Source organism: Ursus maritimus, unplaced genomic scaffold (assembly GCF_017311325.1).
Source record: "Ursus maritimus isolate PB19 unplaced genomic scaffold, ASM1731132v1 scaffold_11, whole genome shotgun sequence".
Classification (NCBI taxonomy): domain Eukaryota; kingdom Metazoa; phylum Chordata; class Mammalia; order Carnivora; family Ursidae; genus Ursus; species Ursus maritimus.
Window position 1 is genome coordinate 3,430,801 of NW_024423453.1, and position 12,818 is coordinate 3,443,618.

At 38.9% G+C, this 12,818-nt stretch overlaps 1 protein-coding gene across 1 annotated transcript in view; it reads right to left on the minus strand.

The window, feature by feature from the left end:
• Positions 1-6,801: 6,801 nt before the first annotated feature.
• PAPSS1 (3'-phosphoadenosine 5'-phosphosulfate synthase 1) overlaps positions 6,802-12,818 on the minus strand; it is a 225,085-nt gene continuing 219,068 nt past the window's right edge. Inside the window, exon 12 of the mRNA XM_040626210.1 lies at positions 6,802-7,570. Coding sequence (XP_040482144.1) covers positions 7,567-7,570 — 4 coding nt within the window. The 3' untranslated portion in view covers positions 6,802-7,566. The remainder of the gene's footprint in view (positions 7,571-12,818) is intronic.

The following is a 12,818-nucleotide window of genomic DNA, read 5'->3' on the forward strand; positions in this document are numbered from 1 at the left end:
AGAATTAGCAAACAACAGTTAAGATGGCGATTTTCAATATGCCCAAAAATTTAAAAGAAATTATGAATACAATAAGCAGACAAATGGAACACATAAAAACATCCAATTAGAACTTCTAAATATAACAAATACAGCATCTAGAATAAAAATTCCAATGGATAGTATTAAAAGCAAATTAGACACAGCTGAACAAAAGATGTCTGACACCAAAGACACAACAATAGAAATTATCCAAATGAAATCCAGAGAGAGAAAAAAGACTGAAAGATAAAATGAAAAGAGTCATAGTTACCTAAGGGACGATATCAAGTATTCTAACCTATGTATAATTGGAGACACAATTATGCAGAAAAGCAGGTGAGGGACAGAATAAATAACTGAAGAAGTAATGGCTAAAAGATTTTTTCTAATGTAATGAAAACTACAAATGTACGATTTCTAGGACTCAATGATTCCCAAGCAGGATAAACACAAAGAAAAGTGCACCAGAGCAAACAATCAAATTGTTGAAAACCAGTAATAAGGAGACAATCTTAAAAGCAACAGGAGAAAAAAGGGAATATTACATGTGGAGAAACAAAAATGAAAATATTACAGTATTCTTGTTGTAAACTATACAAGCTAGGAGACAACAGAATGGCATCTTTAAAGTGCTGAGGGAGAAAGATGAGCCTGGAAATCTATACTCAGCAGAGAGAATTTATTGCTAGCAAACTTACACCACAAGTAATTGTTAATAGAAGATCTTCATGCAGAAAGCAAATGACACCAGATGAGAACTTGGATGCAAATCCATTTGCAAACTATGCAAATGAATGAAGGATGCCAAAAATGATAAATACGTGGATAAGCATAAAGACATTTTTTAAATTTCTTTCAAAGCTAACTGTTTAATGAAAAAATAGCAACAGTACACTGTGTTGTTCATAACATATATAAATGATTAGAACATAAATAAATGACTAAAACAGCAGTACAAAGAATGAAAGGGAAAATAAACACAATTTTAAGCTTCCTACATCATATGTAAACTGATTTCATGTTTTTGAAGGTACACTGTGATAAGTTAAAGATGTCTATTATAAACTTAAGAACAATTTCTAAAAACTAGAGAAATATTTAATATAGAAATAAGCTAAATAAACAAATGGAATACTTAAGAATGGAATCATCAGAAAATCAGAAAAGAAAGAGGGGTAAAATAATAAAAACCATACGGAGATGAGACAAATACAAACTGAATCACAAGGTGGGTGATTTAAATCAAGTTATATGAACAAGTGTTAAATGTAAGTAATCTAAACCCCCCAATTAAAAAGCAAAGATTATCAGACTGGATAAAAATCAAGAATCTGCTGCATGCTATCTCCAAGAAATGCGCTTTAAATATAGAGATACAGCCAGTCTGGAAGTAAAAGAACAGAAAAGGATATACAATACAAACACTGCTCATAAAAAAAAACTGGAGTGGCTACATTACTATAAGACAAAATAAACTCTAGGACAAGGAATGTTAACAGGTATAAGGAGGACTACACTATTATTATAAAGGATCCATTTCATCTAAAGGACATAACAACTGGTGAAACAAGTGGATAGAAAACCAGTGGAGGTACAAATGACAATCATCTTCAATTCCAACTTTCTGACCTGTCATTTATTCTGTTCTTTTCCATCTCCCTTGCTTCACTAGTTATCTCGTCCTGGTCTTGTTTCTCCCACTGCTAGTTCACATCTTTCCTTCCCCTTTGTTCAAAAACAAGTTCAAGACTTTTCCATTCTAAAAACAGACTTTCTTTCTTTGCCTCCACTTCATTATCTACCTAAGGCCCTTTATCTTTCCTTCTTCTCCCTAATCCAGTTTTCTGAAAGTAGAGTCTGGGCCTTCTGAAGGTCCTCTAGGACCCTGGGTCATCCTTTGCCATTCAGACAAAGGCAGATCCCCTTCCATCAGAGGATCCAGCAGTTGCAGCAGTGAGCGTTCTGGCAGCAACCAGCTGCTGAAAGAAGCAAAGCACTTTCCTTCTGATGAGGCTGTGTTTCCTATTAGTTGCCACCAGATGTGCCCAGCTGGTTCATTCTCCTTTATTCAAAATTTAAACAAGCATGTAGACCTTCCTACCCAATTGAAAAATTATTTACAATTTTAGGTCTAGAAGTTTCATTAATTTATTGATATTTGGGGGACCATATAAAGGGAGCTTCATATCCAGGCATTGAAGAGGAAATTAAAAAAAAAAAAAAGATTAAACCCCAGATCCAGAAGGATGTTTCCAGGATTTCACCCAATTAAATGCTTCACTTTTGAGCCTTTACCATTACAATTTCCACCTTCATGTACCACATCAAATCTTCATGGAAACCAATCTTATGTTTCTTCTTTTTTTTAAGATTTTATTTATTTATTTGACAGAGAGAGACAGCCAGCGACAGAGGGAACACAAGCAGGGAGAGTGGGAGAGGAAGAAGCAGGCTCCTAGCGGAGAAGCCCGATGTGGGGCTTGATCCCAGAATGCCAGGATCACGCCCTGAGCTGAAGGCAGACGCTTAATGACGGCGCCATCCAGGCACCCCCCAATCTTATATTTCAGCAATAAACTCTTAATTGCTGAAACTAGTGCTCCTGGCTCCCTTTATCATTTTGACACCATCTAATTCTAAAAATACATATCCCCGTTGGCAAAGGGAGATCTATCATGAAATTAACAAAGTATAAGCTTCAAGGCCATTTTCTTACACGGAATCAACATGCTGGGAGAGTCTCTCATAATGTATTCCATGATCATTTTTTTTTTTTACTTGAAAAGGTGAGATATTTGACTTTGATTAACTAAGACTGATGTCTCTATCTACCCTGACTCTCCCTTCAGCACACTCTCCTCATGTCATGTCATTTGGGGGATCTAGCTAAGGAGAAATTCAGTTGGAAATATATTTAGTTTAGGTTTAGAAGGATATATTTGTATGGTTGACAATCAACTTAATATATAAGTGATTGTCAACAAGATCTCATAGACTCGTAAGTGGCAGAGGAAAGATTCAAATAAGGATTGTCTAACTCTTATACTAACAATCTTTTCAAAACACTATATTTCCATTAACTTGCTTAGTGATCCATTGGCAGGCCCCTGATTCCTTAACTTAGTCTGTCTTCAGCCTCTCCTTAGAATCTGGGAATCTATGCTCAGGCACATTCTACCATCTCACACCTTTTCCCTCCTCTTTTCCAGGGTTCAACGCACCACTTCAGTCTTATCACCCACTGCCACCCTACATGTTCACTACATTCTATTCAAATTCATCCCCGTATCTTTACCCTACCACATCTTTGCTCATGCTTTTCCCTCAGCCTGAAATGGCCTTGCTCCATCACGTCTACACTCATTTTTATTAATTTCTTGCTGATTTGACAAGAAAAATTTCAAAGAAAATAACATTCAATAACATGCCACTAACATGAGGAAAACATTGACAACAAACTGGTTAATAGATGTTCATTCAAGGAGTTTAAGACTAGAATTTCTTCATGTTATTTATTGCCATGAAACAATCTTAAAACTTACTCACATAAAACAGTTTTTTAAATGTGGGTTGGGAATTTGGACTTCCACAACAAGGACAGTTTATCTCTGCAATACCATGCCTGGGGCCTCAGCTGGAAAGACTCAAATGGCTGGGAGCCCGATTATCTGGGGGCTCCTTTATTCACATGTCTAGCACCTGGGATGGGATGGTTTGAAGACTGGACTCATCCGGATTGTTCCTCAGAGTCTACATATGGCTTCACCATGTGCCTTGAGCTTCCTCAGAGCATGGCGCCGTCTATGTAGTCTTACTTCTTCTTTAAAGATTCGTTTATTTATTTGAGAAAGAGAAAGAGAGCAGGGGAGGGACAGAGAAAGAAGGAGAGAGAGAATCTCAAGTAGACTCCCTGCTGAGCACGGAGCCCAACTCGGGGCTCAATCCCACAACCCATGAGACCATGACCAGAGCTGAAATCAAGAGTCAGCTCAACCTACTGAGCCACCCAGGCACCCCTATTAGTCATACTTCTAACATTCTAACTTCTAACATCCAGGCACACGACTCTAACTGCAAGTATTCCTGTAACCAAGTAGCAAAATACATGATCTGGACTGAGCGTCAGAAGTGATAGAACTTCATTTCCACTATACTCTATTGATGGAAGCAGACATAAGCCCACCCTGACTCAAGAGGAAGGGACATAGTCTACTCTACCTCTCAACGGGAGAGGAGTCAAAGAACTTGTAAACATGTTTTAAAATTACCAGAGTAACTACATGGGAATACTTTAAAAATCCTGAAATCTTAGCATTCATGTGTGAAAGAAACTTTAAAGAACTCTTCTAAAATTTGATAATAATCCTAAAAATTTATTTGCTATTAATCATAATGAATGATAAAGCCGAAAGAAATTCATAATAATAAAAATTCCTAATAGTGGTGATAAAAACTGAGCTTTTATCAAGACATCCTAAAAAGTGAATTATTTTTGTCTTTCTTAAAGAAAGGAGGCAAATAATAATGCAGTCAAAAAGCACAAGGAAAATACTGCACAGAGGTGCTAAACAGTTAACTGAAACAAAAATATCATATTCTTTTTTTAGATTTTATAATGGCATTTGGTATTTATTTTCTCTCTATAAACAAATATCTGCTTTTTACCTATTTTGCATTAATAACTGAATAAGCGTCAGGCTGCACAGAACCTGGATCTTCCTGGTTCCCTATTTCCATGACATCATTTTCTTTTTGGCTTCCCCCACCCCTGGCAATGCCTTGTCACTCTCTACATTCTTCTCCCTCTGCCCATCCGATTCATATTGGTGACCCCTCATGTTTCTGAACAAAACCTTCTAGTTACCTTATTCAACAATCTATTGCCACCAATCTCATGCTATTATTCCAATTACCATTTGTAAACTGAGGCTCCCAAGCACACATGTAGTTGGTACATTTGACAAGCAGCACTCCTAGGGTGTAGTCATATGACAGCTTCATGTTGCTATCCTTCTGTGGCTTTAAACCTCTTCCGCCTGTGCTGATGATCCTAACCTTGCCTCTGATGGAAGCTTCAAGTCTTCAAGACTTTTCAGATCATGTGACTGAGATTCAGAAATTAGGATTCTTAGACCAAGACTGATTCACAACTCCAAATTTGACTGGATTTTAAGTCTTCCTCTTCCCCTGCCTGGGCCTTCTGTAAGTTGGCCATGTGCCCCAAAAGAACTGAGGCTGGTTTTCTTGTCTTTCCCTGCTGACGATGTCCATGCGGGGGAAGAACAGGGTGAGAGGGATTAGAAACTTGATGGCACTTGTCGCTACAGAAGGAGCCGTCTCACTCTCTCGGCCTGGTGAGTGCTTATACCTAGATCCTTCTCTCATAGGGACTATTGTGGATTCCTCAAAGATAACCCTGTTGGGTTTTGCAAATGGTGACTGCCACAGAAATGGGCAATGCCTCTCCTTCGCAAGGCTGCCCTTCTTTCCCCCAGCATCCCCATAGCCTCTTCCTGCTGGGGACACATTGGCCCGGGCTGCTCTCTTGGTCAGGATTCTTTCTAAAACACCCAAGGTTGTCATTCCCACCAGACATTCCAAGCATCATGGCTCCTGGAACACCTCGAGCCCTCCCCAGGGGGGAACGCAGCTTCCCAGTGCAGCTGTCTGCTTGGCTACTATAAGCTGCCCCAGCTTTCCCAGGTTCATGCTGGTCACCAAGTCCCTGTGTCCTCCTGTGTCAGGGCACACAAAGAAAGTTCTCCATATGGCCCCCAGCGAAGCCCTTGCCACTGTACACTGAGTTTAGAAGCAGCACCCCCCACCCCCACCACTTCGGGCAGAAGGAGGAAGGGAGACTCACAACACAGCTTTTTCCTGAAGTTTTCTCATAAAAACCCTATCTGTTTTCACTCTCAGGACTTTTTCGTATCTTTGAAGTTTTGGCAGATGGGCTAGCACTCCTTGTGGAATGTAGCGTGTGCTCTATCACAACGCTTCAGCTGAAATTTCAGAATGGGCCGCAGAAAATTAACTCTCCACTGCTCTTCCCTTCTCATTCCCTCAATAAGTAGCCCATTTTAGAAAGCTGAACTATGCTAAAACCCTTCCACCATCAAAACTCAACACTTACAGGGATGCCTGGCTGGCTCGGTCAGCAGAGCACAAGACTCTTGATCTCAGGGTTGCGAGTTCAAGCCCCATATTGGGTGAAGAGGTACTTAAAAATAAAATCTTAAAAAAATAAAATAAAAACCTCAACACTTACACCTCAAAAATGTCACACATTTGGCAACTTTTTCCTTACTTTGGATCAGGAACCCAAATGCCCTCACCTGGACTATTACAAACCCCTTGGTGTTTGTTCATTCAGTAAGCATCTATTACAAATCCTCTATATTCCAATGTACTTTGGGCACAAGATTAAAAATGCAATTCCTGCACTCAAGAAGTTCACATGCTAATGAAAGAAATAATAAGCAAACATTTACAATCTAATATAATCTTATATATCCTTGAGGGCAGGACTTCTGTTTCATTCTCTAGTGTACTCCCAAGATTTTAACAGGATCTGGTACATAACAAAAATTCAACAAATAAAGGAGTAATATGGCATTTGGACATGGATGCTATCAGAGCACACAGCCAAGGCCTGTGACTGAGACCTTAGAATGAGAAAGAGACCAGAGAATGCAATGCTTCGGCTGGGTTCAGATATAAGCATCCATTCCTGGTCAAGCAAATAGAATATACAATGGCAAGGCAGCAGAAAGAACATGGGACAATTGGGAAACCACAAACAGTTCAGCATGGTATGTGTGTTGAGAAGGAGGGAGGGAGGAAATTAGGCTATAGATTTTCATGCGTCCGACCATACGGAACATCCTGTGTCATGTGAAGGAGTTTCAACTGTAACTTGAAGGTGGTCGGAAGTCACTGATGGGCCTTAAGCAAGCCCATGCCCTGATGAGTCTTTCATGAAGAAAGCTTACTCTGAAAGCAGCGTTGAACTTGAACTGGAGAACAAGTCTGCGGATAGAGAAGCCAACTTGACAGCAATGGTATTTTAGGGTTTTAAATAGGTGGAACAGAAAAAAATGCTAAGCCTTTCTACTTTCAAAAATTACTCCTGTATCACAAAGAGAATGAGAAATAGGAATATAAATACCATTTCAACAAGACTGTATATAACTTTGAACCACAATCGATGACAAAGGCTCCCAGATGCAGTGACTGTCACAGTGAGGGACCGTGTCTATCATGGTGAGGGACACTCCAAGGGAGACAGATGTTGGCAGCTGCACCTCAAACAAGGCCACAGAGTGATATTCTGCAAAGCAGGTGATCCTCCCTGAGGGCCACCCTAACAAGACCTTAATTGCAACAATGGCAAATGTGTGCAAGGACTTTACCTGGATCTAGAAGAAATCAGGAAGAAGAAGAAATCACACAAACTCCCTGCTCTCCCTGGAATGATCTGTCGGTGGAGCACAGTCAGTCAGATGGACTCTACATGGCAAGCAATCTTGCAGAGTCTGATTCTTGTTACCTGGAGAGAAGAAAAGAAAGAAATCACAGAAACAATCTGAATCACAGGGAACTTTGAATAAGCATTGACACTTGTAAGCAAAACAAAACAAGGAGAATAGACTAACCCTTAATGGTCAAAGTTTTATTTTACCTCTCTCTGTCCACAGAAGATCAGGCGGACAAAAAAAGTATAGATAGGAATGACCTCAACAGATAATTATTAAGGCAACATAGATCTCCAACTTTATGTCCTAAAACCAAAGAAGGCATTTTTTTCAATGCTAGTAGTACATTGTCAAAAATTAACTATATATGACAGCACAAAGAGAACTTCAATAAATTTCAAAAAGCAAGACAAGTAAAGTTAATAATCTCAGATCAAAACCCATAAAACCAAACATACAACTAAATCAGGAACCCTACCACTTACTTGTATAATTTAGTATAAAAAGTAACTGCAGAAACACAGACTAAAAGCTATAATAGCCTGAAATAAGACAATGGGAAGAAGAAACAATCAACTGATAGAATTCTGTGGTGATTAGAGGTGGGAGCTGAAGGAGATGGAGGTGTTTCTAGAAATCCCTAAGCTTTTCACTTGGGAAATGGGCAGATCATATCAGCACTTTTACCTTTGGGAGTATATTAGAAGAAACAGCTTTTGAGGAAAAAATGAGTTCATTTCCAGTCAAGTTGAGTTTGAAATGCCAACTAGACTTCAGTGGGTAAAGTTAGAATGTACAGCTGAATATATCAGTCTAAGTCTCAGGAGAGAGATAGAGCAAGACATGCATATTTGGAGAACAACTGTGTACGTTGCCTAAGTGACCTTCGGATTTAGGTGAGATTCCTCAGAGAGGCTGTGAGTGAAAACATAAGAGCACCCAGGAGAAAGCCTTGGGGTTCATGAATGCTTAAAGAAAAGTAGAGGAAAAAAATTTAGGTAAGGAGACCCAGAAATATGGTTCTCCTTTCATAGCATTCTTCTGGTTTCATATCCATATCTCCTGCTATACTCTAAGCTGTGTGAAGATTGGGACCCATGTCTATAATAATCACTACTTTATTCTGAGCCTGGCAAGGGCCCAGTAATAGTAGGAGATCAATAAATATTTGTTGAATAAGTGAAATAATGCACTTATCCAAAATAATGCTTCCATTTGAACCCCTGTGTCTCTCCATTCCCACTCTATGAGTGAATCTGATCTTTTACCCCTTTCTCTTCTGTACATCCAGACTTCTTTTTGTTAGCTCCTCTCTTTGTTCTGTGGAAAATCTAAGAACGCATAATACTCATGAAATACCAATCTTTACAAATACAGTGACCAAAAAAGAAACTCAAGAACTAATACTGGGTTCAATGGGCCCTGATGGTATACCATGGATATACTAGCATACTGATAGAGCGAACCAGTACTCTTAACCATTTTCATGTCATATGACCCATAGAAAATAACACAGCACACTGGGGTAAATAGAAGTGTCTCACAGGAACTAAGGGGAGGCTGCCCATGGACTGATGGAATTAAGTGTGTACGTAGATCTGTTAACTATCTGTAATGCGCAGGTTGGGAACCTCTACACAGCTCTCCTGTACGGTTTGCCCTCCATTTTGAATATTGTTGTTTCCAGAGTGTCACAAGATTTGTGGCCATACGTTCACACCGTTTATTCTTACGGACTATAAGGTTGGTTCAGAGAAGATTGCCTAGGCTTGACTCTGGCTCTGCTACTCACTAGATGTGTGATGTGGGGCAAGTCACTGATCCTCCATGTTCCTCAGTTTCTTCTTTTATAAAATGGGATACTGGTAGTACTCCATAGGTGTAAAGATTAAATGATCAAATGAGTTAATATATCTGAACTACGTAGAATAGTGGTTAATAATGAGAAAATATAGTATTCCTATGAGTTAATCACTTAACATAAAATACTTCATCTTGCAAAAAAGATTCACAACAAAAATCTGGAACATGTTGTTTTGCTAAAGGGAAGAGTATTCCCTCATCTTTTATGATGTTTATGTACCAAAATTTACCTGATATAATTTATATAAGGTAATTTATAAATGAAAGAAATGCTAGAGCGGCTCTGTGCACAAAGATAATTGGAAGGAAATACATAAAGTATAAACAAAAAAATTCACAAAAATAACCATTCTCATTGGTTTTTATGAGTGTAAAAATAAAAATGTTTTATAATTATGGAGGAAAGAAGATGTCAATCTTCTCCAAAAAAATTACTCATCAGTTTTCAAACGCATTGCATTTTTCCAATGCAAATACAGTTTAAATCCTTATTAAAATTTCTACCATAGCTGTTTTTCACTATCCCTTTATTCTTAATTCACAATTTCCTTGTTAAATGGTCTAAATATATTTTTTTAATCAAAGGGGTCCATTGGACCGAGAAGATAAAAACTGATGTTTCAGGATTAAACTCACGATTTAAGAATGAGTAGACTCAGGATCTGAAAGAAGAGAAGGAAATGGAAACATTTTCTCCTTGGGGTTGATTCTATCAATGTATTCATTATATTAAGCAATTTGATACAGGACTGAAGAAAGCAATAAAAATAAACCTAAGACAAAAAGAAGAATAAATCGCCAGTTCAACAACAAAGCTGAAAGATATAAAAAGAGTGAATATATGCCAATGGTGATTGAATTATGACTCCAAGCAAAATCCTCTTCAGACCTATCTTTGTAGAGACAACTAAGCTCATGAACCCAGTTGAGCTTAAATAGTCTGAGCAAAGAAATCTCAGCTTAGGGAGCCCACCAGCAGCCATTCCCCTGAACTCTTTGATAATATTTGTTGACAATGTCATAGGATAAAAGCTCATGAGGTTCAATGCACATGAAACCACACAAAATGTGTAAATTACCTTTCTGAATTAAGCATTATGACAACCTTTGTAATACAGAATTCTAATGTTTAAAGTCATATTTTCTCTCATTTATCTCTATCCACTAGGGTTCTTCATCAAAATCATAAAAAACAACTTTATATTTTTTTAAAAACGGGAATTTATTGGAAGGTTATTGTAGGCCCAGAGAATGGGAAGGCTAAAGAAGCACTAAGATGGCAACTAAAAATGTGAGAAATAATAGGGAGTCGAATCCTTGAAAGAAAATTGAGATGTTATTCAGAAAAATGTGAAAGGCAGCTCTTAGTAATTAAAAAGAGAATCTATCATGTTGGAGGAAGGACGGAATGAAGGTTAGCTAGAAGAAATGCCAAGTACAAAATCAGTAACTTCAGGTCCTCGGGACCTTACAGAGTCAGACTAATAATAAGTAAATGCAAAGCTTGGATCTCTGCCATTACCATAATGGGTAAGCCAAGAACACCCCTGAGTCCAGTGAAGACTGAACTATGCCTGCATCACTTCTAATTTGCTTATTAATAGAATCACTAGCGCAGGCTAATTGTACGATAATGAGAAAATCCACTTGGAAATGAATCATACCCTCCCTCCCCGCTCCCCACAAAATTTGTTGTCTCTACAGCCTTTCTTCTTTCACTGAAAACAACTCTCTCTATCCTTTCAGAGGTTCGAGCTAAAATTATGGAATCAACCTTGATTCCTTTTACTCTTTCACACCCTATTGACTATACCTTCAAATTGTATCCATAACCCCACTCCTTCCTATCAAGTCCACTGGCCCCCCAGGTCTGAGGCAATGTTATTTCTCAATTGCAACATTCTCTTAATAGGTCTCTCTGCTTCTATCCTTGGTCCCACCTGAGCCACCTCCATGGCCCATTCTCAGCACTTCAGCCAAAATAATTTTTCTAATTTAAGTCAGAATAGGACATTCCTCTGCTCAAATCTCCAAGCACTCTGCATTTCACTCAAGAGAAATGCCAAATCCCTACAATAGCCTAATGGATCCTACATGCCTCCCCCACTTCCCAACACCTCTTCTCCTACCAATTTGTCCCCTGCTGACTCTACTCCCAACCACACTAGACTCTGTTGCACACACACCAGGGATGCTTCTACCCTGAGGTCTTTGCTGCAGTTGTTCTCTCTGCCTGGAATGCTGTTCCCACAGATAGGTGCTTGGCTAACTCCTTCAAGTCTTTGTTCAAATGTCATCGACTCAATGAGGCCCATGCTGACCACTTTAACTCATACTGCAAGCCAGCCTCCCACACCTCCAGTACCCTGAAGCCACTTACCTTGCTTTACTTGTCTGTGCTCCACAGCACTCATTAGTCGATAATATGCTATGTTATTTCTTGTTAGCATTTACTGTCTCTCTGCCCCTACTAGAAATTAGGATCCAGGAGGGCAGAGATTTTTGTCTGTTTTGTTCACAGTGTGTCCCCCAAAAAAATATTGCAATGTACTGTCCTATCAATGTGATTCTCAAAATATTAGTTGAATAAATGAAATAAACAGTAAGAACATGGGAACAATGTATGGAGGAGTTATTTTAATCTTGGATCAGGGTGTAAGAAGGGGTTGGATGGGGTTTGTCACAGACTAAAAGGATGAAAACGGTGAAATAAAGTGAGTAAAAAAATTAAACTGAACCTGTGTATTTGAGAACTAGAAAATGCAAAGATCCCATCATAAATCAGAGAGGGAGACAAACCATAAGAGATGCTTAATGATAGGAAACAAACTGAGGGTTACTGGAGGGGAAGGTGTTGGGGGGATGGGGTAACTGGATGATGGACATTAAGGAGGGCACGTGATATAATGAGCACTGGGTGTTATACAAGACTGATGACTCACTGAATTCTACCTCTGAAACTAACAATACACTATATGTTAACTAATTGAATTCAAATTTTTAAAAAACCAAGAGCCCATCATTTTACAGGAAGGGGATGTCTTTGTTTCCATACGAAGGACCTTAGATTAGAGTAATTCTTCTGGTCCTTCTCAAGGACCAAATTTATCTAATCCATGTGTTATAGGAGAAAAAAAGAGTGGATGTATTAGTTTCTAAGGACTGCCATAACAATTTACCACAAACATGGTAGATTAAAACAACAGAAATTTATTTTCACAGTTCTGGAGATCAGAAGTCTAGAATCAAAGTATCAGCAGGGCCATTCTCTGGAGGTTCCAGGGGAGAATCCTTCCTAGCCTCTACCAACTTCTGGTAGATCCATGTAGTCCTTGGCTTGCGGCTGCATGACTCCGGTCTCTGCCTCTTTCTTCACATGGCCTTGTCCTCTGTGTTCCTGTCCTCTCCTCTTCTGTCTCTTATAAGGATACTTGTCATTGGATTTAGAGCCTATTCAGA